Source organism: Taudactylus pleione, unplaced genomic scaffold (assembly GCF_031769625.1).
Source record: "Taudactylus pleione unplaced genomic scaffold, aTauple2 ptg000202l, whole genome shotgun sequence".
NCBI classification, from domain to species: domain Eukaryota; kingdom Metazoa; phylum Chordata; class Amphibia; order Anura; family Myobatrachidae; genus Taudactylus; species Taudactylus pleione.
In genome coordinates, this window is record NW_028284604.1 from 11,216,207 (window position 1) to 11,243,984 (window position 27,778).

Genomic DNA, 27,778 nt, shown 5'->3' on the forward strand with positions numbered 1-27,778 from the left:
ATGGATTGATGTTTTTCTGTCATGCCGTGTTTTCAGATATATTTTTTCCTGTTACCTCTAGATTTCCCATATTAGGTTGAATAAAAACATTTTTAAAAATCCAATTTTTATTATACATATTTCAAATAACTAACTCATTAAATCCTACTGGGATCCTATTAGGGAAGAACAGCTAAAAAATAAAGTTCATAGAAAAAAAATCAGTCAATATAAAAATTAATCATGGCCACTAATTTTATAGTTATTTCTTGCGTTCATATGACTATATCCAATATGTTCTACATCCGGAATATATTTCACTTGCAAGTATGGGAAGTTGTTTATTTTGCTTTACTATGTATTATTCCTTTGTGGATTATTTGAGGTGTTTTAGATTGCAATAGAATTTCATGTAATGTGTACGAGTCCAAAGAAATCACTAAATGGATTGGTGACAGTTGTATTAGGAAATAATATAAAACTGTTTATGTTGCAATTAACTTTTGAGCGATCACACTAAACAAGGCGCAGCGTGTCAGGTAACACCCAGAACGGAGACAAGCTGCTATGCTGAGTCATCAGGAGTCTCCATACTTCACCCATAATGCCATTAATGCTAGGGACAGATGGGTCTTGCCCTTTTATACACTGATATGGATCACATTGAGAAATTCAACCACACTGGTTTGTGACGGGTCAAGCCCATATCTTTGGTAAAGATTTCAAAAAACGAACAACAAGGATACAAAATTCAGTCAACAGTTTTAATGTATTTATTCAAATTGTAGAAACATGCTGTTATTTCAGTGCCATCCTTCCAAACACATACATGTGGTGTAAAGTGACTGTCTCCATCAAACTGCATGGCGACAGTGTACTGTCATCACAGGTGCAGATCCCAACATTGACAACGTGCAAATTCTGCAAGACTCAAAGCTATTTTAAATGCCAGGGAGATAAAAGGCTCCTATATGCAGAATCATTGCCTGTATTCCCATGTTCCCATTAGGTGAGCACAGATACATTGATGTCCAGCTTCCCTGGTGCTACCATTAAGCTGTATGCAGGGGTATTACTTACAGCCACTGTGTGACCCTAAAACTTTGAAAAAGGTGAATAAATCAATGGTATGTGTCTATTACTTCATTTTGCCCTGCTTTTGATTGAGAATCCTATATGATGATCAGATTTGGTCATCTGTTATCTTCCATGACTAAAATAATAAACTGTGCTCTGAGATTTGCAGCAATTTTGTTCCTTTAATGAGCAATGTAATTACCAGCTGGCTGGCTATAACAAATGGAAAACAAGCAGTTTCCCTGGTACCTGGATACATTTTGACACTATTTTGGTTTGATGTTTTTCTGCTTTTCCTTTTTCTCCACAGATGCAAATGAGATGGCAACAGTAAAACAAAGTTAAACAACTTATATTTGATAAGAGATGACATTACCAATATGGTTAAATTACCCAAGTCCTTGCATGATAGAAGACTTCTCTAATACACCGCTGTGGAAGTTTAGTATACTCCAGTCTGTCAGTGTTGCTGCGGTGTCCATAAAATGTACAGAACTCTCCTATACACAGAACACACCTCCCCGACATCAGATATACACAGAACACGCCTCCCCGACATCAGATATACACAGAACACGCCTCCCCGACATCAGATATACACAGAACACGCCTCCCCGACATCAGATATACACAGAACACGCCTCCCCGACATCAGATATACACAGAACACGCCTCCCCGACATCAGATATACACAGAACACGCTTCCACTTACTGCTTCAAATCTCAAATACTTTCTTTTATTAAGTACATGAAACTTTTACTTCTATTTCTGATTACCACCAATAGTAATTCTCACTAATAAAGCTTGCCGTTTAATCATGGCGATCTTCAGAACTCAACACTAAGACAAGCAGAAATCAGATGGCATCCGCTTTCCCCCAAAAAGCATTAACCACAATACAATTAATAGGAACTGGTAAAGCAGCATGGCTTGCTACAATGAGAACATTTAATAGTGTTTTAAACAAACAAAAATACAGCTGATAGAGAAGTAACATGCTGATGCACACAAATGTGAATGGCTGACAAAAGTTAATTGTATAAACTACTTCAGTTCTAACCTTTAAGCAAGAGTCCCTCATGAAAGTTATTTTCTGTAAAGTGACCCAACATAGTACAGTAATATGCAGTGTACTGACTGAGATATATTAACTTAAGGGTCATTCTGCTCAATTTATGATCAGCAATTCAGCCATTTTGATACAGGAGAGGAGCGGAGGAGCATCTGTCACTTGCACTGGAGGCAGACATTTTGAGGACTGAACTAACATTCCTAAGAATGCAAGGAACCAGTGTCAAATGAATGTCAGACAGGCCACATAATGTGCCTTAGTAATATCAGTAATTTGTAATGAACCATATTTCTTTTATTTGTAGGATATTTAGGACAGTAGGTGAAAAACAATGTTTGGTGGGAGAACTTTCAAAAAATGATTAGTCATAATGGAAAATTAAACTATATTTTTGTTAAATAATTCTAAAACTTGTTGTTAACTGAAGAGCAGGAAAAAATAAAAAATATCCCATCACCTGAGCATTAAGTGAATAAAGTCCATCACAAAGTTGCCAATCACAAAATAATGCTGAGTTATTACCCTACATATTATTTCAAGCATTTCACTATAAGCTGGCTTAGCAGACATGCCAATGTACAGTATTATAAAATAAAAAACTTCACATATGATTGTAGTCATGTAGTGAAGAAGTTTGCCTTCCTTTCCTAACCGTCAAATATCTGAAACGTCAGAATGTTTTGTCACTCTGATCACTGCTTACTATCTGTGACCAATCAGAACACAGTACAACATCCCTGACTTACAAGATGACCAAACTTTAATCTTGTGAAGACATGGCGCTACGTAGGTTAACAGGGGACTCCTCTGGAGGATTAAATTATTTAATCAAAACCAAATAATAAAATAACAATCGTATTGCAATTATGAAGCCACATAATGTGAAGAATACATCTTAAAAGTGACAGGGCTGATACCGGATATCACTTGCTATGTAGTAGTAAAGGTGGATCTACAGGAGGGTGAGAAAAAACTACCCCAACAATCAATAAATCAATCAACGTAAACGCAACTAAAATAAAATAATAAGACAGGGTTATACTGTGTTTTTAGTCATTATCTTGTTTTATTTCTTACCTCAGAGTTAATGATCAGATGTAACACTCAGGGTTGCTGGAAAATACCACCCCACACAGGAAATGCCCATCTCCTACCCTATTTCTCAAACTGTATTAATCCACAACAATAGATTTGATACGTGAATAATTAGGATATAATAATTTCTATTTATTTCAATAATACCGGAACTCATTCATATGGAATGGAATGCCTTTTTTGTGGTACAATTTAATCAAAAAGCAAATGAATACTGGTAAGCTGTTAATCAGTTAGGACGTATAGTTTTAATTTTCCCCCATAAATATATTTAGCCTTTTTCTCAGCAAGTCAAAAAATTGTAACTTGATAACTGGTAGGAAAACAGACGTGAAAACATGTATCTTGCAAACCAAAATATCCTGCAAAAATGTTCAAGATAGGCAACTGTATTTCCATTTCAGCAGCTGTTTTAAAGAGCTAAATGTGTTTATACTACAAGCAGAGAGCCATAGATGGAAGAATGTATCCGGCTTAAATAAAGATTATATGTGCGATGAAGAATCAAACTAATTTAGTTTAATTAGGAACACATACCTTAATGCAAAAAAAAAAAAAAAAAAAAAAAAAACACAACACACAACCACCTTTGACTGTGTATATAATTTAAGGGCCTAAAAAGCTGAAGTAAACCTCCATGTGCAACTACAAAAATACAGCATTTTCTCATCACTGACTAGCCATCAGGAAAATCACGCTCTTACAATAGTTTCACACAGGACACCTAACCAAGGGGCACTAGTGGCATCATTAAAATACTTTTAAAGAAAGGTTATGTGGACAGGATCATCTTTCAGAAGGAAATATATTAACATCAAAGATGAGCATCTAACAGAATGCAAAATATTCCACACCCCTCCCTAAAAAAAAAAAACTCCCACATAATAGTTAAAATTAGGTATTGCCTTCAAAAGAAAAAAAACTCCAGCTTGTTTTACAATTTTTTTTGTTTTAAAGGATGGCTATAGTGGAGTTTAAAAGGTAAAATGTAGCTTTACCAATATATACAGTCTTTTACCTACAGGTAATAGGGAAAAATAAACAAAATTTGCAGGGCAAACAGTGTGTAATGAAAATTAAGTATCCCCTGGAAAATATGGGTTATGATCCGACGCGTGTTGTGGTTGTTCTTTTATCGGAGAAGAAGCTCTTGAGGAGGAATACCTGTCCAATGCTTACAACTAAGAGAATTATTGCCTCCCCTATAGACCAATAGGCTACTCTGGTATTGAGATCTTCTGCTCGGCTGCGGCCTTGTGCTTCCCTTAAGCGGAAGTGTGTTTGGTAGTCGATGACAGATTTAAGAGCTTCGTGAATTGACACGCATGCGGACTCCATCTGCACAAGAGAGGGAGAGAGACAGGAAGAGAGATGGAAGGAAAAACACGAATGGTGAATATTTGATATATATTAGATATTGTTTTAGCAGGGGTTAGTCTACAATAAATCTACCAGAAAAAAAAAAAGCATACTGTTATATGCCACTCACTATTATATTAAGGTGTCCATTGCGAGTGGCTCTCTGAACTGTGCTACAATAAACGTATGAAGCTCCTATGTGCATTATTCAGGTCTGGCCTCATCTAATACTATAACACAGGTCAAGCATTTCAATGTTGTGGATTGCTGTTCTCAGGAGAGAATGATTTGTCTACAGGCTGGGTACACACCTAAAGATTTTCTGTCCAACCATCCAACTAGCTGATTGGTTGGAATGAAAATCTGGTAAGGTATGAAAGTAAATGACAATCAGCAATTTGCTCCCAAATGCCGGAAAATGGACAAAAACTGAACAAATAGTTTAGATCAAACATTTAACAAACTTGTCTGACGACCATTTTCATCTGTTTTCTGGCATTTAGGAGCAAATTGCTGATCATCAGTTACTCCCATACATTACCAGATTTTCATTCCAACCAATCAACTAGTTGGATGATTGGACAGAATATTTGGGTGTGTACCCAGCTTAAGGTAAATAGTTGATCACTTTGGGGAGGATTCAACTCCAGATGATGTGCTTTCCAAACAACACCACAATGTTGGGCTGCGCACTTGACCATTTATTACAGCAGCAAATCTTTGCTGATTTTCCTGCGCAACTCTATGGGTGTGATGATAAATTAAACAAAGATGGATGTCACATCGACTGGAACGGAATCTACACCTGTGTCCAGTTTGTATGACTGAGAAAGTATGTAGTGATAGGATGAATCTGACATGATTGATGGATAGCACTAGTCTAACAATAAGAAAGGGGATGAGAAGATCAATGGAACCAGGCTTACTACCAACTTATATGCTTCCGTTTTTTCTTATTATTGCACATTGCTTTAATCATTTCTGAACACAAGTGCAATAAGTTCCAACAGCAACTAAGTGTAATAAAATATAGCGTCACTACACACATTCAACACAAGAATACAGACATGAAAAACTATTTTTATGCTCAGCTTCATGTGTACTTCAGATCCAAAGTGCAAACTGTGCAGAATGTAAATGCAATTTTTATTCCTTTGTACATTTGCTATATCAGTAAAATATATAAAAATGGTTTTCAGTCTGAGAAGTTAAACAGATTTCCTATTCTGACCTGTGTCAGGGCGGTGGCCCGGTTCTCGCTGGGGAACAGCGGAGGATCTTCTCCAACTTGAAAATCAAAGTAGACAGTCTTGTGTGTGAACGTGGAGAACTCATTACTGAAGCAGAACTTGTAAGTTCCATTACGGGAAGCTGTAAAGGTGAAGCTATCGTACTGTTTCTTCATCTCCTTGTACAGGACAATCCCATCCGGGTCTTCTAGCCGACAGTCCACATCATAATGGCCTCCGGTTATCACCTGGAGTAAAGAACAACATCAGACGATGTCACAAACAGATGACGCACAAATTGCCATGTTGCCTTCATACACCATTTAGTAGCGGCTAACCAGTTTTATATTAATGACTATCTCGGATATATGCCAGTTGGAATACAAGATAAACCATGGATGTTAACACTGCTCTCATCATACTTTCAAAATTTATAATCATTAGACATCTGTTTGATTTGTGCAACTGTTACAAGACATAGCAACAGGAGAAAGTAGACAGATTAATAATAAAAAACCAAGAGAGAGCGCCGCTGAGTGATCACATGCCTGTCACACAATTAACCACACAACTCCGTTTCAAAGCTTGTCAGGAGTCCACCGATCAATGCAGTTATCATCAGCACTGGGCAGACAAACGCTAGGAAAGAGCCCCAGTAACTAAATATGTAATCATGCACCTATCATTTTTGTGTTATATGGCATGAGATGTATGGCACAACTTAGATGCTCTGCCACAGGTAGCGATTCCGTCTTTACTTAGTGTCTCATTCACATCATAGCCACATACATAGTCGCTTATAAGAGGCGATTCAATTGTTAATTGTCATTTAAAGTGACCTGGAGCTAATCACTTCCTTTAGGCGCCCAGAGACTGCACTTCCTGATCATTAAAGCGCAAAAAATGTGCCCGCTGTGACCAGCGCAGGGGTTGGCCATCCAAACAATAGCTCCGGTTACTTTAGACTTGAGCTATGGGTGTCCAAAACAATTGAATGGTCCCAAAGTGCACTAGGCATTTAGGATTCGTATTTCTGTTGCAAAGGAATTGGTATGTTACAGATTAAGCACAATACGCAGCAAGAACCTTGGTACAACTCCCTCATATCGGACTTTCATCTTTGGCCTTTTTACTCTTGTTAGTGCGAGTCACACACAGCAGCTGCATGCAATACCAGCACCAATGTCCAAGGTACCTGTGCATTGTAATTTGGACTCATTAGCAATGAAAATAAACATAGTTAGTGAAAAAGTCTGTGGCAAGACATATGGCGTACCAAATAGTTCCATTTGATATGAGGATAGGGATAAGTGTACACATATGTACAAGTGCACTATTAAGTACTGTAAGGTAAAAACTCATGCAAGGAGCTAAAAGTGGTCTCTATATTAACGGTATTACAGTTTAAAAGTGGTTTTTAAGATCTTTCTGCAATACCATATTCTGCTCATCTTCTCTCATGATAAGGAAGAGTGAAAATTGTGCAACATTCTCACAGTCAAAGGAAAGTGTCAGAGTATGCAATAACTTCAGAAGGGCTCAAAACATTTCACCCAGAATAACGAATAGTTTACAACACGGCTCCTGAACTGCACAGAGTGGAAGGAGGTGTAATGTACGGCCTTTTAAGTTAAAATACTGCACATTACACCATCTCCTCCGTGCAATGCAGGCGCTGTGCAGCCCAGTGATCGCAAATACGCGCATAGCGTGTATTTTACCCGGTTTTAAAGGACTGGGGACTCACTTAAAAAAAGAGCTGGGTCCCCGGGGACGCGCTGTGCCGCCATCAATCCTCATCAGGCTGTCAGGGATTGGCCCCAGCACAAGCACCGCTGTCAATGAAATCGGCATCGGTCGTAAGCCATTTGGAGCTCGCGGACCAGCAGCAGCTGCCGGTGCACACGCTCCAATTGGCTCGCGCACGGTGCCAGACTTGAATGACAACTGGCCTGCACTGTGTGCCGTGGGCTGGTGCGGCTGCCTGCTGATGCGGGCGCAAGGGGTCAGGCAGCCGGTGAGGTCTCCATCTGCTAGAGGGACAAAGTTAGGTAAGAGGCTGCTGTGGAGGGGGGATGCATAATGTGTAAGGGGCATTAATGTGCGGCATAATGTGTAAAGGCCGGGCATGGTTGTGTGGCATCATTTGTAATGTGTGTTACTGCATGGCATAATGTGTAAAGACTGGGCATGACTGTGGCATAATTTGTAAGGGGTATTACTGCATGGCATAATGTGTAAAGGCCGGGCAGTACTGTGCAGCATAATGTGTAAACATAAACTGTGTGACGTAACTTGAATAAGGCCTACTATACCCAGTGATCGCAAATACGCGCTATAGCTCGTATTTTACCCGGTATCGAGGACTCCCTCTTTCGTTATGGGTGGGTCCCCGGGGACGCAATCCGCTGCGGCTAATCCCTGGCTCCACATTAAATGAGTGATTGCCTGCAGACAATAAATGCAGGCGAACGTCTTTGACTTACAGGGACTGACGTGACAATGATGACCCCCTGCACCCGGAGTGAAGACATCCTCCGGAAAGTGTGCGGGTAACTGGTGCTCCGGGCTGGCTTGAGGCAAAGCAAGGGTGCTATAATGCACGCTGTGCGGCCGCTGGGACCCACACCGGCCTGCCAGGGGTGTTTGTGGGGCCCGCTTCTGTGTGCACCAGGTTATGGACAGCCGCCTGGCAACTTCAATACTCACCGGTCCGACAGCATGGAGTGTGCGGCTGCCAGGACTCGCCCCGGGCCACCAGGAGTGTTTGTAGGGCCCGCTTCTGAACTTGCACCAGGGGATAGGAGTTGCGCGACGGCTGCTGGGCGGCTGTCCATACTAGCAGATTGGCTGCCTGTCACTACAGTGCGGTGTCCTGCAGAGCTCAGTGTGGTGAGCAGGGAAGTCCCGAGATTGTCACTTTATACATTGGCGTGGTAAGCAGAGTTCCACGCGGCCAGAGCACTGTAACTGACAGGCAGCCAATCTGATGTCACTGCTGCTGGGCCCTGGTGATGTATACTACTGCCTACACTTTTTTTTAATGTGTAAATATACTATTACAAGCCCCCATGTGTGCCTCTGCCCGCTTCCCCGTATCTGTGTGCCTCTGATTGTGGCCCACTACTTGTTTAATTTTTACTGGGCCCCACATATTCTGATGTAATCCTGCCTGCACTCTCCGTGCTGATTCTTTGGAGCCTGGCAGCACTGGACCTTTCCATGTGACTGATGCAGCCTGATCCTGGGGTAACCCAGAGATGGTGATGCAGTGAAATGACGTTTTTTCCTGTTGCGGCCAATGTATTTATATTTTTTTCCTGTGGGGGACGGTTTGTATTTTTTTGATACCATCAGGGCCATAGTGTGTATTTTTCTTTATTTGTTTGTTTTTTTCCTACCAGGGCCAATGTCATCTGCTACATGCTTCGTGGGATGTAGCCGCTAAATTGTTAGATTTACAGATAACCTTAATTTAGATGGGACCCAGAAAAGGTCAGGTAGGACACAGATTTTTTTTTTAAACTGACAGCTAAAACAGGCATCCCCACCCGTGGGCCGCAGTGACTGGCATGGCATGTATTCACACTGAAGGGAGAGCTCGAGGGCAGCCCAGCATCTCCTTCAGCGCTAGGGACGCCCCCTAGTGATGAAAAGGGGACGCATCTCAAGGACATGTCCCCTTTCCTGAATGGCCACACTCCCTAGTCGGGCGCACAGAGTGTCTCTTTCTGAAAGGCATCCCCTGTCTGCCCTAACAAGACTAGGGCATTGCAGCAGATATCTGGAATATCTGCTGTAGTCTCCTGTACATACCACCCAGAGTTTATAATACTTATATATAACACCTCTGAAAATGGTTGACACATAGGATATACCACATATATCCTTTGATAAATACGCCTATTACCTAAAGCGTTATTCATAGGCTAACCATACTAACGCTTTAAAACGGGACACATGAATTAATTACACAGGTTCTGTGACTGGCTGACTTCATGCCTGGACTTCACCTGGTTTTAATGGGCCACAGAACCTGTGTAATCACGAGTGTCCCAGTTTAAAGGGATGATATGGTAAGCCTACTTATTCACTATGGGTTTTGTGTACAGACAAGTCATATCACCTGTAAGATCATGGAAGCATTAAACATGCATATAAGAGGCATATGGGGAGCTTTAAAGCATAAATGATGGTGGGACCCAGAACTGATCAGGTAGGACCCCATTTTTGTAAATGGAGGGTCCCTGGCACCCACATATTTTGTCACTCAGCGCGATCACTGCAACCTATTGCTATAATGCATAGTCCTTGCCTCCTGCTCCACTGTGGTGCCGTCTATTCTTCCCTGGTGGCCCCGCCCTCTTCTTCCGTGGTGGCAGCCTCCTTCTCCCCCATGGTACCGCCTCTGCATCAGCCCAGCAAGGGATAAGTTGGAAAGGGGGGGGGGGGGGGGGAGGTTTGGGCAAAATGAAATTATATCTTACACCCCCCCTAACATAAAAATGTTCCGAGGCCCCTGCATGTATATCATGTTACTAAGACAATTGTAAGATGCAATTGGTACATTCCACTCACAGGGGTAATACAGCTCTCAGCAATGTGCCACACACATCCCCAAGAACTACAGTAGACCAATAGCGCTCATTTTCCTGCCTCTAGAGCAGGGTATTCAACATGCTGCCCTCCAGCTGCTGCAAAACTACACATCCCAGCATGCCTTGTGACAGTTTTAGCATGACTTAATAGCAAACTGTGGCAGGGCATACTGGCATGTGTAGTTCCACAGTAGCTGGAGGGCTGTAAGTTGACTACCCCTTCTCTAGGGGGCTCCAACAGCACTTCGCCACCACTGCAAAGAATAGAAACCCTGGGTACCTGATCCAACAGGTGGCCAAAACAATTTTGTACACATACATACACACACATCTGTCTCTTACTAGTTTTAATTATAAATGTGTATTGACAAACTGGGCTGGTTCTTGGAATATGTTATCACTGGAGCTTTCATGACTGTATTTAGGGAGCAGCTTTGCAGATAAGGAAATATTGGATAAATACTCCATAATACAAGGGTTTTTTTTTATGTTACTAACATGGTGCATTGTACATAAATTCATAATCCATGTGCCATAGTAAAACAATCTGTCTTTCTAACTGTTACAAAACAAAGCTAAAATTGCTACGTGATACCAGATAGTTGTGCAAACAATGTAGTTATGAAACCAGAGGCCGCGATGCCACCGGTCTAAATCCCAATGGGGGAAGCCAGACAAGGGACTTAAGGTAGGTGTTGAAATACTGATGCCTATCGGAATCCAGAAGGACGCCAGCCCGAAAGAGGCAAGTCTGGGATGACCTTAGCTGTTAGCTGCCAGGGGGCGGGGGCGCGTGTGTGTGTGTGTTAGGTTAAGGTAGTTTAGTGGGGATAGCATTAGGTTTTGGGGGGGTTGGTTTAGGAACCCCTAGGGGGAGGGTTAGAGTTAGGAACTAAAGATGGAGTGTTAGGTTTAGGCACCAACGGGGAGGGTTAGTATGCCGCTGTCAAAATTTTGACAGGAGGCATCCCGACAGCCGGAATTACATACCCATTCCATGCAAACTGCAACAAATTACATAAACTTCAAATACCACCAATTATATGGTGATATGTACATAATATAATCTAAGAGCTCATACACACAGTGTTCACTCTAGGTCCGGTACCAGATAGGGCACCAGGCCTAGAGAAAGAACACTTCTGCACACTCGAAAAAGGGGGCATGTCTTTATGACGCGTCCCCTTTCCGTCACTTTTGGGGGCGTGCCCAGCATTTACAGACATGCCAGGCAGAACCCAAGTGCTGCAGTCACTGAGAATACCGGCGGAGACTGCTGCACCTTTTTCCCCACCCACGGGACACTGCAGCCTGCGGGAGGGGACAGAACCCGCAGGCTGTTTCAGCAGGGCGCCGCACCGGAGAGCAGGGTGCTTTCTGCTCTTTAGAAATAGGGCAGGGTGCGCACCCCACTGAAACAGCCTAGCGGGAACGCTACACACAGGTGCAGGCAAAAGCTTACACTGTCTTTTTGTTTATATACAGAGCATTAGAAGCATCTTCTTAGAGCTTCCCTACAAAGTCTACTATGGGCCCGATTATGAGTTGGCTGCATCTGCAGATATGGATGTATACCGTGGATTTCAGCATACTGCACTTGCGACAAAGAAAGAAACCTGTCACTACACGTGTGGGATCAGCCATACGCTTACAGATTGTAAATGCTACTGCGAATGGATTGCACGAACACATGGAACTGTACCGTCTCATATGAGTGTATGCAGACTTCTATGCGATGCCTGTTTCAGACGCATCTTTTGTACCCAGCAAGTTCAGATATTAATTGTGGCAGCTGCAGATGGAAACACAGAGGGTGGGATAGGCTTCTACAGTACATGCAGTCACATGGGTTCTCAGAACACAGGCAGATTCTCGCATCAGTATAACAAAGTAAGTAGGATACTGTACCCAAATGAAAAATAGGCCGTAGATGCATAGGATTCATAATCAGCCCCTATTGTTTAAGGAGCACTTCCATTTCCATTTGTACAAAACCTAAAATAGATGGTCTGCAGAGTAGTGCTAATATACATTTCCCCTCCTCCTCCCCCTCCAGTACAGATTTATTCACAGAGCTTGTAGACTGCAGAATACTGCCTCCTGCATACATGCTCCAAGCTCAGCATCCAGTGAAGCGGTGTTGGAAAGATGGCTGAATATACATATTAGTTACCAGTCAAGTACTTGAATTAGTAATTCATCGTGTCACCGACAGCTCACCAAGAAGGAGAGAGAGCGAAGAGCAAATGTAAGGACGAAGAAAAAAAAAAAAAAACATTGTGAGCTCATTACATTTTTATTCATTTAGTGGTTTGTATGTAAATACACAACTGGTCCTCTTTAAGGCCAACACATTAATACAATTTTTTAATGTACCCAAAAATATTTTAAAGCAAAGTATATGGTAATTAACACCCATGGAAAACAGTAGTACCAGGTTATTACATCAACTAGCCTTTAACAATAGTACTGTATTTTAATAGACCAAATAGACGGGCAATACTCTACACCATTTAGAAGAAGTAATTTATATTTCTTCCGAGACCAATTTGGTCTCCATTGAGATACTCAGCGATCATAATGAGAGTTTGTGTGGGGGTAAGGAAATACTTTTACTGGACCAATCCTGCAGAAACAGTCAAGGATGTGTGGAATGGTAACAATTATTTTAAATTCACCACATGTAACAAAGCTCTTTTAAATGCTGTAATATACAGTACTTTTGAAAGATTCTTCATTCTTGCCTGCAAGTGCAATGATCAATGACTGACACTCCTTTATCGCTGAGCAAATCCAGCTCAGTTGCCATGCCGTTAAACAATTAAAGGTAAAGCAATCCATCTGGTTGAAAAAGTAGAGGCCTAGATTCTTTTTGAAAGGTCTCCTAGGCTACCGGCGCCCACGGATTCAGTGGCCAAAACGGAAGGATTGCTATCAACTCTACTTTCTCTTGTTTGATTTTCCTTAAGGTACCTACACACTTGCTGACGATCCGGCATTGTGCACGATTTCCCTTGAAACTCTCCCCGGCAGCTCTGCACACGATTTGGTGTCCAATCTTCAAATGATCTTTCCTGCATACAGACTTTTTTCCTGTGCATCGTCTCCTAGATTGGCAGATCTGCCCTACAGCACTGCAGATCTGACTATGCGATGTGCGACCAGCGGGGACGCGCATTGCGATCGTGAGTGGGGACTTACGACTTGGGCATTTTTTACACGAACCATTGCATTTAGGGCATGCGTCGGAGTCAGAAATCCCTATCAGGAATCTACGATGTGGGGAAAGATATCCCTTATGGAACATATTATCAGTGTTCTCCCCAGGCTGTTTTCTGCGGGCACATTGCCTGGCAAAAACAGCCTACCGCCCGGCACTTTCCCCTCCGACTCCCGCTATGGAACACTGGCCTCTGAAGTAACCGGAGGCCAAAGAAGCCTCCGATCGCTTCAGAGGCAAGCATTCCCAGTGACGTCACCCGCGAAGTGAGGAGCCTGCCCCGCGCGCCTGCTGGATCTAGTTAGATCCAGTCAGCGCGAGGCAATGGGAATGGGAGCACGAGCGACCAGTAAGTAAAGGTAAGTGCTGGGGCTGGGACCGAGACCAGTCTGGGGGTACTGCCTAAGGGGCACGGTTTAAACCTGGGGGCACTGCATAAGGGACCAGCCTGGGGGCACTGCATAAGGGACCAGCCTGGGGGCACTGCATAAGGGACCAGCCTGGGGGCACTGCATAAGGGACCAGCCTGGGGGCACTGCATAAGGGACCAGCCTGGGGGCACTGCATAAGGGACCAGCCTGGGGGCACTGCATAAGGGACCAGCCTGGGGGCACTGCATAAGGGACCAGCCTGGGGGCACTGCATAAGGGACCAGCCTGGGGGCACTGCATAAGGGACCAGCCTGGGGGCACTGCATAAGGGACCAGCCTGGGGGCACTGCATAAGGGACCAGCCTGGGGGCACTGCATAAGGGACCAGCCTGGGGGCACTGCATAAGGGACCAGCCTGGGGGCACTGCATAAGGGACCAGCCTGGGGGCACTGCATAAGGGACCAGCCTGGGGGCACTGCATAAGGGACCAGCCTGGGGGCACTGCATAAGGGACCAGCCTGGGGGCACTGCATAAGGGACCAGCCTGGGGGCACTATTTAAGCCTGGGGGCACTACATAGGGCACTACTTCAGTCTGGGGGCACTGCATAAGGGCAAAGCTAAACTACAGGGGGCAGTGCATAATGGGCACTTTGACTGAGAGCCAGTGAGGGAGCAGCCTGAGACCTGTCAGGCTGGATTGGTAAGGGAGATACCCCTTTTCCCTGCGCGCATAATTGCGAAGGCCCTCATCCGGCTACTTTTGGATGCCACCCGGCTGGAAAAAAATTCTGGGGAGAACACTGATATTATAGAACATTTCCTTATACATGGACGCAGATAATGTTCGCATGGAATATGTGAGTGTCTTTAAAAGGAGGCCAATTGTTATATGAGGAAAGATTTGTGTCCAGGAAAATATACCAGTCTTTGATTTTGTCAAGTCAAAGGGGTCATGTATTAATTGGTAAAATAGTGATATAGATTTTCTACCAGACGAAGGTCTTGCTAGTGTAACATCTAGGGGGTTGAACCAATCGTGTGGTCAGATGTTTACCAACTGAGCTAGCATAGTGTTGAGCTTGTAGAGTATGATACCGAGGTATCTCATTTATCCACGAGTACCTGTACTTGGTGAGGAGATTTAGCAATAGTATCCACCAATGCCCTGATGTGGGAAATGCCCTTGGATTGCCAAGAAAGAAAAGGGTGTAGTGCCTGCCCATGTTGAAATTCCAGATTAGCTAACAGGTGAAGAAATAATGCATGATGACTATAAAGACCCTTCTTATGTCTGGAAAAATGGCAAAAAGGCCAAGAGGACATTAAGAGTGGGTTTTCGGATAATGAAGGGAGTATTTCTTGTTGATGATTGTTTCGGAATGAGAGTAAATGTTGATGCGGTAAGAAGGATTGGTCTATAACCGTATTGGTGTGTAAATCAGTGCTGTGAATCCAGTCACGATTGTATCGAAGAATTACAGCATGATTGTATAGTTTCAAATTTGGTAGGTTTACACCGCCATTGGCCACAGATTGCTGCAATCTGAGTATACTAATCCGTGGTCTTTTACTCTGCCAAACGAATTTTCTAAATGTAGCATAAATACATTTTTCGTCTGATGCGAACAATAGAAGCAGGAGCATCTGAAGTGGGTATAAAAGAGTTTTGGGAACGTGATCATTTTTAATAGGTGTATGCGCTCCAGGTAAGACATTAGGGGATTCCATCTTTCTAATTCCCCTAATGCTTCTTTTATTATTTTAGATATATTTAGTGTGTACATGTTATGAATGTTATGGGGGAGGATTCCAAGATATTTAATGTAATTAGTAGCCCATTTTATCAGATAGCCTGCACACCAGGAGGGGCGGCCTTGGTAACCCAGAAGCATACCTTGTGACTTGTCATGGTTAATGATGAAGCCAGAAACCACTCCATAGTTTTCCAATTTGTGTAGTAAAGGAGGCAATGTGGTCTCCAGATGGGAAACATAAAAGTAGGTCATCAGCAAATGCCACAATTTTTGTTTCATGGGACCCTAATTTTATACCCTGAAAGGTGGGCCTAGATTGCAGCAATTTAAAAAGAGGGTCTAGGGCAATATTAAAGAGGAGTGGGGATAGGGGACATCCCTGTCTCGTACCTCGTGAAATAGTGATCGGGGGTCCGCGCTCTCCATTATTATTAATGAAGTAGAAGGCGCAGAGTATAAATAGTTGAGAGAAGACACTTCTGAAGGCTCCGATCTCAAATATCCGCAGTAAGTGATGCCAAGAGACAGTATCAAAAGCCTTCTCGGCATCTAGTCTAAGAAGCATGGTAGAAGTATCAACAGTATTATTGGAGGCAGAAATTAATGCAGCCAAGGTGGTGCAAATCCCTTTCACGGAGTATCTATCATGAGTAAATCCTAGCTGGTGCGGGGTTAGGATATCTGGCAAAATAGACTAAAGACGGATAGCCATTATTTTTGATAATATCTTAAAGTCCTGATTAAGTAGAGTTATGGGTCTATAAGATGCTACAAGCTCCGGGTCCCTGTCAGGTTTTGGAAGCAAAATGGTGTGAGATTCAGTGAAAGAGGGAAAAGGGATATGATCCTTGTGAATTCCTCTGTAAAGTGAAGTAAGCATATAGGGACTGTGTGTGGTTTGAAATATTCTCCGGGGTAGCCATCGGGTCCTGGGGATTTATTGTTTGGAAGCTTAGATATCACCATAGATACTTCCTCCTCCTCAATGTTAAGGATTTCTCGTTGGGCTTCGGAAAGTCTGGGTAGCTTTGCTTCGTCTAGCAAACAATAATGTAAAAGCGGGTCAGTCGGAGAGAGGCCATATAAAGCGATGTATAGTATGTGTGAAAACGAGAGAGAATGTCTGTCGTGGAATGGACTGTGGATTTATTAATGGGGTTTCGAATTGTTGTAATGTGACTTTTGGTTTTCTGCCCTCTGGTCATATTTGCCAGTAAACGAACGGCCTTGTTGCCCCAACGGTAATATTTGTTTGTAGTGTATTTAAGCTGTCTTTCAGCATTGGCGAAAAGAAAACTTTCAAGAAATTGGCGTTTCTGCCTGTAGTCTGACAAATTAGGAACTGAGGGGTCCGATTCATAAGCTTGATTAGCCAATGAAACCGAATGATGTGATGAGTCATATTTTTGTTGGTATTCCCGCTGTCTCCGAGCCTGATAAGCAATAATATGGCCCCTCAACACCGCTTTAGAAGTTGCCCAAAAAAGGGCTGGGTCATCCCAGTGTTCTAAGTTATCGTCAGTGAACTCCTGCCATTTGGTTTGGAGGTATTGAGTAAAAAGGTCAGATTGGCTCAGGGAGGACAGGAATCGCAAAAATCTAGAACAAACATCGGAATTGTGCGTCGTGAAATGAACAGATATAGGAGCGTGGACTGATACCAATATGTCGTGTATATCAACCAAATTTACCCTCGAAAGCACTTGACCAGAGAGCAGAAAATAATAAATTCTTGAAGAACTTCGATGTACATAAGAGTGAAATGTAGAAGTTCTTTCGGAGGGGTTAAAAATCCTCCAAACATCGTGAAGATTATGAGTATTTTGAAGTAAATGGAGACTCGCATCCCCCAGGGTAGAGTGGGGAGAGGCTATGCCAGACCCATCTAGATGAAAGTCTGCTACACTGTAAGTCGCCGCCCACTATCAGGTTACCAATAGTACGTTGTAGTAATATATTAAATATGGCTTGAAAGTATTGCATATCGGGGGCGGAAGGGGCATAAAGATTCAATAACGTATATAGTGTACCTCTTGTAAGAACATCTAGTAATAGAAATCTGCCTTCGCTGTCTATCAAGGAATCAACTATGGAATATTGTAGTCGCCTATGAAACAGGATTGCCACCCCACGTTTCTTGGAAGTGAAGGATGCGGATATACATTCCAGTATCCAGTTATCTCGCAAACACATATTCTGAGAAATTGCCCAATGGGTCTCCTGCAAGAATACAATTTCTGGAGACAAACGTTTTAGGCGGGTAGATACTTTCCTGCGTTTCACAGGGGATTATTACATCTCTTTTAATAGGCTCGGTTGATGTTATACTGCCCACCTGCATTCCAATTCCAACAAATCTGCTAACCAGACATATTTATATGAAAAAAACATCAAAAATATTGCGGCCTGTTTGTAATGAGCTCATGCATTTGAATACATAATAAAATAGTCTATGCAACATAAAAGCATTCACTAGACACTAATAGAATGAACACACACTTTAGTATACAAACAGAACCAAAGAGCGATTAATTGATTTGTATTCGTATGCTGGAACCAGTCTGACTGGTCAGCTTTAAACAGATACCAGACAAACAGTGCCAACAAAAAAAAAAAATCAGAGAGCCAAATGCCAGCTCATCAAATAAAGCAAGTAAAACATGTATAGTTAGTGGGAACATTAAAAGACCTAAACCCCAGTGAAAATTAATGGTAATATTATAGTTATGCATCCAGTAGTGATCACATAATGTTTGAAATCCTCTTAAGCAGTGATAGGCATGATACACTTCAGAGGTCCCACGGGTGGTCCTCTAAAAGCCGCACATTACACTTAATATCAATAGCGAGTTAAAACAATACTTAAATCAAAGACAGATAAACTATTTGTAATAACATATCAGCAGGTATGTTAAACAAATGTTGCATATTCTAATAAACAAATCTGCCAAAAAAAACACAAAAACCCTAAACCAGGAGCTGTTTATGCAAGTAACAGGGCTGTATTCGGCCTTAGGATCTCCTGTTACCTGTCACTACAGTAGAGGCTAATAAAAACTATTAGAAATAAAGGGTATTCCATGAGAAGGTGAATCGGATCATTGTTTTTTCAGAATCATTATCAAGGTTCAATTATTGTATAAGTAAATACCTCAAATTTAATATTCCATGAACTAAAAATAATTTTGCAGCACCATTTATGGTCTTAAATCATGGCAGAAACTCATATGTTGGTAGCTGCCTACTGAAGAAGTTTTGATTCCAAGTTGCCACCATTACATATGTGTCAGCCGTTTATGTTCTACAAGCTCTTTAAGCTGGGTACACAACTATACAATCATCAGGCCATTCATCCAATATCGAGGGAACGGCTGCTAGATTGAATAGATGTGTACCCTGTCCTGATGCAGGAGCGTTAGCCGATAAACGGCTTTTAACACCCCTGAAACGGTCGGGATCGGGAGGTCGCATCTTATGTACAGTTTAAGCTGGGTACACACTTTTACGATTGCAGGCTGATCTGGTAAAACTGTCTCGATCAGCCGTGCAGTCTGTCCCCAGTGTGACCCTGTCAGCCGCGTACACACTGTGCATACATAGCAACCTCCCGGTCCAGACCGTTGCAGGGATATTAAAAGAAGTTTATCGGCTAACGCTCCTGCATCGGGACAGCATACTCACCTATACAATTCAGCGGCCGTTCTCTCGATATTGGATGAACGGCCCGATGATTGTACAGGTGTGTACCCAGCTTTAGTGAGTCTGGATGCTATTTAAAGTGTTTACTGTAAGATTTATCTGAGAATTTGTATGAAAAATGTATGTTTTATGTATAATATTTAACTTGCAAAAACAAAAGTGATTTAATTGTCCCGCCCGTGACAAAAAACATACAAAAGTTTTTGTAGTAAGAGAATGGTTTTGAGGTTAGGTGTACAGGTAGTTACAGGTAAGCATTTGCTTAAGTTCATCACCTCTAAAAATCATTAATTGAATTATACAGTTGCATTATCAAGATTTTAACCTTTTTTTTAACATGTCCCACCCATGACACATTGAATACCAAGACTAAGACCAACAGTTTTAGAACCTCCAAAGCTAAAATTTATTGTCATGAAAGGAGTTTGCCTTATTATCTATTATTTCCTACAAGTTAAAACTAAAATCAATGCCATAGTTAAATATCAGTATTAGTGAACCTAAAACTTAATTGTTGATTATTCTTTTTACTTAGACGGTCAAGATCGGTGTTTGTTTTTGAACCACAGACAGTGCTGATGATGAGGCCAGGCTATGACTTTTATAAATGAAACTTGGTGGGGATACAATGTTCTTTCAGGGACAGGAATACATACAGGGGAACTTAATGAGATAGAGCAACTAGGGCTGGCAGGGGAGTGTTACCTGATGGTGGCAACACCTAAGCAAGGCCTAGAACTTGGGAACAATATCAGGGAAGATATTAGAAATAGAGCTCAGGTCTGAGGCACATTTTAAGTGTGTGCTTGCACTGTAGCGAATAAGAATCGATGGTGGTGCGCAGAGTACATAGTCACTGATGAGTGCTATACAGACACTGCATATGGATTGGGTATGAGATGCCGGCGCTCAGGAACCCAGCACACAGAATGCTGATGCCGACATCCCGACTGGGTTAGGATACCAACACTTGTAGGTAAGTATCCTGATGTCAGGATTCCAGCGCTGGCATTCTGAGCGGCAGCATCCCGATCGTTGGTGTATGAACTACATCCCCTGTATATCGATGGTGAGCACTTGTACTGAAGAACATAGTGTACAGATGGTGCGTAGTTGCTGAGGAACACTGTACAGATAATGAGTGCTATGCACTGAAGACACTGTGGGCCTGATTTAGAGATGTACGTTCATCAGATGATGAACATACATCTCCGATTGTTAAAGGCCTGCCATTTTCCCGGGAAGGACGAGGCCAGGGTCTGCATCGGCAGAAGCAGATTCCTGGCCTCTAACATGACCAGCACCCGGGCAGGCTGCAGGAAGCTTCAGCTCCCGCAGCCTGACCAAAGGAGCAAGCATTGCAAACATTGGTTGCGATGGTGCTTGCAAATACAGCAAGCAGGTGCCTGACACCTCCTTCTGCATTTACATTAAGATGGATGGAATTGCACAGCCGCTCGTTTGTGGCTCAGCAATTCTGTTCATCTCTGAATCAGGCCCTGTATCGCTAGAGAGTCCTGAGCAGCAGAGGACACGATAGCAGCGTACATATTTTGATCAGATTCTTGCAGTGTTACCTACACCAGTTCTTAAAAAAAAGGGAGGGGCAGTGTTTTTTATGAGTACCCCGCTAAGGTAGATGTTCTGAACAGGGTTATAAGTGGAATGTTAGAAAAAAAAAAAAAAAAAAACACTCTAAACCAGGGCTTGACAAATCCCGGTCGCTATGGCGACAAAGATTGTAGTCCTGCCCACCGGATTTTACAAGATCCAGATATACTAGAAATAAAGCTAACTGTAAAAAAAAAAAAAAAAAAAGGCGCTCCTCCGTAGGTGCTTACAGGAGTAGACTGGGCATGCATGTCACAGGAGGAGGAGTGTGTACCTGCCACATTCAGTGGGGTTGGTGGTGAAGGAGAAGTTGCCTCAGCCTCCGCAGCATGTAAGGGGGGATGGACAGACTGACTCACGGGCCAAGCCACCGCGCTGTCACTGCCCGCCAGAGGGGATGGAACCTGCCCGGCCTGACTGAGTCGCTGCAGGACAGAGTTCTTCTGCCAGAGGCCTCAGGACCTGTAGGAGTTTGCTGCAAGATGGTGCTGGGGCTGGCACGGCTCCTCGGACTAACACCTGCGGGGATCAACTTGACAGGGGATGAGGGCTCTGGCTTTGAAAGTAAGTGGCTGATAACCCTCTGCAACCCTGCCCTGGGGCTCCTACAGTGTCTGCTTGTACTTACTAGTTCCCCTACAAGTTTTCTCAGCCTGTTGCATTGACTTGACTGTCAGGGGAAAGTCTCTATGGTGGTAAGTGGGAGCCTTCCATTAACTCCACTGCAGATGTTGCAGCTTGGGGTAGGTACCCTGTGTATTGGGTATTGCTATCAGTACAGGGTTGTATATGGGCCACCCATCAGTAACTGACCCCCCAACTTTATATATGCCACTCGCCAATAACGGCCCTTCCAACTGTATATGTGCTAGGCACCAATAACAGCCCCTCACAGACAATGGTCTGGCTCCTAAACTTATAAGCTGGCTCCTAGATTTTACGAAAATTTGTCGAGCCCTGCTGTAAACAATAATATTTGTAATAAGATTAACATGCTAAATGATAAATTATTATATAGCAATAGAAGTGCAGTTTGTTTTACATACATAAAATGGGTGTTACTGAGAATTATTTTGGACTATGTCCCACCCGTGACACTAACCTGTAGTTGTCCCACCAGTGAGAAAAAAACAAAAATCATAATTTTATATAAATCTAATATTTCTTCTTGTTTTTTTGTAACAATCTACACCAAGTGCTTACTTCACAATGGGTAAATTATACATTTTATCCCACATGTACATTCACAAAGACTGTATAAAATAGCTCTCTATGTGAGGTGGTGTTACTTTCTGTCCCACCCGTGTCAAGTTTAAAAATCAATAACGCCATACCCAACGATGCACATAAAGAGTTACCACACACACACACCTTATAATACCGTGCACACTGTATGTAACCCACCGTAATAAATGTAAATATACTTCATCGTATGAGAGAGCCTCTTTTGATAAGAAAACCTCAGTGCAAGTTTCCCACATGTGACAACAAAATGGCCCATATCTGACATCTCAGTTATTAAAATTTAATTAAATCTACAAAACTTAGAAATTAAATAGTTTTGACGGACACAAAAGAACTTTCTTTGAGCAGCATATTTTCGGTATATTTTGAGTGCATAAGAAAGACAGCAGCAATATGGAACGGGATGAAAGTGAAAATCCAGAAATTGGTGATGCAGAGTGCACAGACAACAGAATAGGGGCATCATCTAAATAGGTTATACAATTAAAATGACATGAATATTATTCTAGCACGGAATGGGATTGAAATGCCGGTGGCTGTTTAGCCGCCGGTTCAAATCCCGACAGCGGCAGGTAAGTGATCTAACCCTCCCCTCCCTAACCCTCCCTTAGGGGTGGCTAACCCTAAACTCCCGGGGTGGTGCCTAACACTAACCTCCCCCCGGGGGTGCCTAACCCTAACACCCCTTTACCGCTCAATAAAAACCTAATCCTCCCGGGTGTGCCTAACCCTCCCCCTAGGGGTGCCTAACCTGCCCCCCAAAAAACATAATGCTAACCCCGCTAACTGCCCTAAACCTAACCCCCCCACACTTCCCCCGCAGCTAACAGGACAGCGCCACGGACTTACCTCTTTCGGGCACACGTCACCCTGGATTCCGGCGTCGGGATTATGATAGGCGACGCCCATCATAAATCCTTTGCCGGCATTCTGCAGTCGGGAGTGTGACCAGCAGCCGCAATATAACTACATCCCTCTAGCACTATTGCCTCCACAGTGCCATAGCCAATGCACCTGCCCCTGTTTTGCACGGTGCAGCCAATGCCACCATTCTCCTTACACAGTGCCACTTTCCGCATATCGCAGTGCATCAGCCAGTGCCAACGGCTCAGTTTCACAGTGCAGCAGCATGTGGCCTACTGCTATCAAAACATGGTTAAGTAACTGCTGCAACTCATAGCCACTGTTAGCACTTGAGTAAACCTAGTCCGCACTAATTACATAACAATACTTTCACTATTCAATCTGCCAATGTAGACTAGATCTTCTTGCAGCAGTGACAAAAAGTAGCTGCAACTTACATATAAATACTAATATATCGCTTAGACTCCATGCCCCCAGCAGCATACTAAAAATCCGTACTTTAATGTGTTATGTTGTTGTATTTGGAGTGAATGTATAGATTTTATTTTCAAAATGGATTTAACTTTACAACTAGGAGAAAATCTGTTTATTCTCCCATTGGTAATGTTCAATTTGCTGTAACTTAGATTATATGGTAGCTAACATGTGCTGACCAGTGCCTAACGTGCACCTTCCTAGACCTAGGGGTATTACAATTGAAATATTCCTGCTACTTATTTGTGAAATGGAACTTCCTGAATGCTGTCAATCATGAAACAGATAAATATAGGATGACAAAAAGGAAGATCGTTGGTAGAGCTGTTTAAGAGCCATACAGAATATTGACAATGTTATTAACAAAAAGCAATATGAAGAAAAAAGAACTTGTCACATCGTTAGCAACATCCCCCGTTGGCCCTGCAGTAAGGTAAAAGGACGATGTCGCCAACGACCCATGGGAGCACATATATTGATGTACCCGATATGTCGCTCCGATGTCCAACATATCGTCTAGTGTGTACCCAGCTTAGCTGTACACAAAGTGCAAGAAAAGACGTTAAATGTAAAAAAAAATTTAAAAAAATCAGTTTGAGGCTCCCAAGAGTCATGTAGCCAATTATTATCATAATTTATTTATATGGCGCCACAAGTGTTCCGCAGCGCCTTACAAAGTACATAGACAAATAAGTAACCATTGACTTACAATACAATACCATACAGGACATGGATAAACATTGCTATATTAGCGACCTTTACGCCCGCATAAGCAGCCAAGTGTTAGTTGCCCTAGTGGGGAGTAAGAGATAAATTAAATTACAGTAGGGAGAAGCACAAGAGGGTAGAGGGCCCTGCTCGGAAGAGCTTACATTCTTTAAGGGAGGGGAAGACAAACAGGAGTGACACAGAATGGGGTAGGCGGGGAGAAAGGAAGATGTAGCAGCAAGTTAGGATGAGAGCTGGAAGGCTTTAATGAAGTAGTGGGTCTTAAGAGCTCTTTTGAAAGATTGTAGAGAGGTGCAGAGTCTGATGGGGAGAGGGAGGGAGTGTCAAAGGTGAGGAGCAGCACGGGCACGATCTGAACCTTAATACTTCTCGCACCTAACATTTTGAATCCTCACGATTACAGTCAATGGGTCTACCCAGCTCCCTAAAGTTCCTAGTGAGAGGACCCTAAATTTAACGCTCTGCTGAATTCCACAATAACTTCTCTTTGCTTATATGTATATTGCTATATACAAATTACACCATTATGTGTTGATGCTGGGCATAAATATGGGACATTTAATTAGGGCTGAAAACAGATTTACTAAATAAAAAAATAAAAAAAAAAAGCTGAAGCCTGTGAATTAGAAGTTTAATTAAATTTTATTTTTTGCATTAAAAGTTAATTCCATCTTCATAGTAAATGTTTTCGAAGTTACCCACCACTCCATTGCTCTCAGTTACCTAGTTTATAGGGTGCCTCCCCAGGACCACTTTACAGGGATGGAAATCCAGGTTTTTACTTTGGATCCTCCTCCTAATCTCATTGAGCTATTTTAGCATGATAACGTTTAAGGCCTCAGTGCTGATACATTAGAGGCCCGAAATAAATCTATGATGAAAGCAGGTGGTAGGAAATGCATTATAGATCTCCTCAGTGCAGAAAAGGTGGCTCTGGGTGACAGGCTCCCCCTCCCAATATAGGTGAGAACAACAAGTGGTAAACAATGGAATCCATTTTTGACATTATGGGGAGGAATTTAATCGTTTTTTCACATCCAAGTGACAGGCGATATTGAGTACTGTGCCACTGGGAGTGAGTGTGGTGGATACCTGTCACTTATTGTGAATGTTGTGCCCAAAATGCAGGAGTTTAGCAGTGCAAAGTGACTAATCCCATCTAAAAGCCAGGCGTGATAAAGGTCAGACGCCCAAGAGAACCAGTTTAATCGGATTTCTGCTCGCAACTCAGGAGGCTGCAAGCAAAAATCTGCAATAAGTAATGTGCGCCAGTGGCACAAACAATTGAACACGGACGCCCAAAAACAACTGAAGGTCCCCCAATGAAAACAAATAAAATAAAAGTTGGAAGAGCAATGCTAAATGTTTCTTTACCTGAAACTCTAATGTACACTTGGTTCCCTGAGTGATATCCTCATAGAAGCACTGCTTGGCATTATCAGGAAGTTCAAATGTTATTTCTGAGGCCGTGGCACTTCCAAGAGCAAGCAGTAAAAGTGATAGTAAGGCCCGCAGCCTGGACTCATTCATGACACCCTGCAGCATCTTCAGGTTTTTGCTGGCCTCAACCCTAAACATCAAATCACCACCTGCAATTGCCAAAGACATAAAAAGATCAGTTTCTAAATTGAAAATCACAAAATTACTTTGGAAACTAAACTTTTTTTTATATTAGAAAGCATTTATGTGTCTGTATGTACAGCATAAGGTGCCATTGGTCTGCATGTACTGGAAGGTGTAACAAGTAGGAGGTGCATAGTCTGTATCCAGGATACCGCAAACCCCTGTGTGCCTTACCTTGTGCCAATGACAGGACATAAAAGTATTAGATTAATTAGCCCTTATCCACATCACAAAACAGCAGGTGCCCTGGACTGTGCGGGCAGCAGCGTGAAGCACCTGGTGACTGACTTGTACCCAGAGCATCATAGTGCACAGGGCACCCTGCCCGCATCGTTGTCTTTAGAGAGCTCCAGGAGTCTGTATCTATGGCATCACCACCTTGGAAAATACGACCATTATGTTCTGCTCCAGTTTTAATGCTAATTACTTTAGCCATTTATTAGCGTGCAATTTATTTGAAAAAACAAAACTGCATAATTCAACTCTTAATTAGGTTTGTGTACTTTACGGACTCATTGCAGAGAGAACCCAATGAATGTTTTAAATGGTACTTGTGTACTTTACGTATACAAGTACCGAAAGTTGTCCGCTCGCCACGCTTCGTGCTCGGTGGCTCGCCAAAAGGTTATATTCCTGCTCTATGTCCACCTGGATGGTGGGGAATGACGCTGGACACTGGCTGCTGACGTCAGGGTCCTCTCTGTGAAGGGGATGTAGACATTACCATGATTGATAATAATGAGTGTATGACACTTGGGTTCTGTCTGCAATGAGTCCGTAAAGTACACAAGTACTCTTAATTAACATAGCATGTGGAAAATAAACGGGAAAAACAGGAGCAATAGATCACACATTGTAAATGGGCCATGTATGGCGCCTGTATCCATGGAATGACAGACACCTGGAATTACTGAGGCCCAAGCAAGTAACAACCTGTCTGACAACTCACATCACTAATGTGTCTCCAGGGACACCTCTCTATCAGCAAATGTAGTGTGCCCGACACTGTGCAATACCCATCACTAATGTGTCTCCAGGGGCACCTCTCTATCAGCAAATGTAGTGTGCCCGGCACTGTGCAATACCCATCACTAATGTGTCTCCAGGGGCACCTCTCTATCAGCAAATGTAGTGTGCCCGGCACTGTGCAATAACCATCACTAATGTGTCTCCAGGGGCACCTCTCTATCAGCAAATGTAGTGTGCCCAGCACTGTGCAATACCCATCACTAGTATAATTTATCTGTACGACAAAGGAACCGGGCATTAGGGAACACACAGGGCCGGCCTGTTATCTCATACATCCCCGAGAGCATTCCCACACCTGCCTATTACTAAGCCCCGTGCCGGCACCTGTATGGCCGCTATGGCGTCACCCTGCACCTGCTGCAGCCCCTCGTATGTGATGTCACAGCGCAGCCCCCCGACTCTCACTCACCCGGCTCTGTCCCGGATGTAGGGTGACGGACGGGCAGCTGCAAGCGTGGCAGGAGGAGGAGGAGGAGGGTGACTGGGGCTCAGGAGCCTGGGAGCGGAAAGCGACTATTCCTGCCCCGGAAACGATCACACACAATGTATACGTGTTTGTCAGGGAGGAAGAGGAGGAGGGTAATGGATGGGCGGCTAGTGCTAGTGGTGGTGACTGTTTCAATCATTTGAAGGTCTCCATTGTGGGGCGGGTGCATTTGTTCATCATTATTCCACCCACTATAATCTAATGCGGCCAACGTGTCACACCCAGTGCACCACCTAATACATACACACCCTGAGCACC

At 43.0% G+C, this 27,778-nt stretch overlaps 1 protein-coding gene across 2 annotated transcripts; it reads right to left on the bottom strand.

The window, feature by feature from the left end:
* Positions 1-737: 737 nt before the first annotated feature.
* Positions 738-27,641, bottom strand: TMED7 (transmembrane p24 trafficking protein 7). 2 transcript variants are annotated; one of them, XM_088477698.1, is made up of 4 exons: positions 27,443-27,641; positions 25,756-25,970; positions 5,816-6,061; positions 738-4,563 (listed from the first exon to the last, which is right to left on the bottom strand). In XM_088477698.1, exons 2-4 carry the CDS (start codon positions 25,957-25,959, stop codon positions 4,327-4,329), a joined length of 687 nt encoding a protein of 228 aa, XP_088333824.1. In that variant the 5' UTR covers positions 25,960-25,970; positions 27,443-27,641; the 3' UTR covers positions 738-4,326. The 2 variants fall into 2 exon arrangements, with proteins under 2 accessions (XP_088333824.1, XP_088333825.1); XM_088477699.1 differs by having other exon boundaries at positions 27,358-27,444.
* Between the last annotated feature and the right edge of the window lie 137 nt (positions 27,642-27,778).

Coding starts and splice junctions, on each gene's coding strand:
- TMED7 (XM_088477698.1), bottom strand. CDS start 25,959: ATGTTTAGGGTTGAGGCCAGCAAAAACCTGAAGATGCTGCAGGGTGTC. Junction 6,062..25,755: donor AGTGTACATTAGAGTTTCAG/GTAAAGAAACAT, acceptor TCTTTACTCCAG/GTGATAACCGGAGGCCATTA. Junction 4,564..5,815: donor GGGCCACCGCCCTGACACAG/GTCAGAATAGGA, acceptor TCTCTTGTGCAG/ATGGAGTCCGCATGCGTGTC.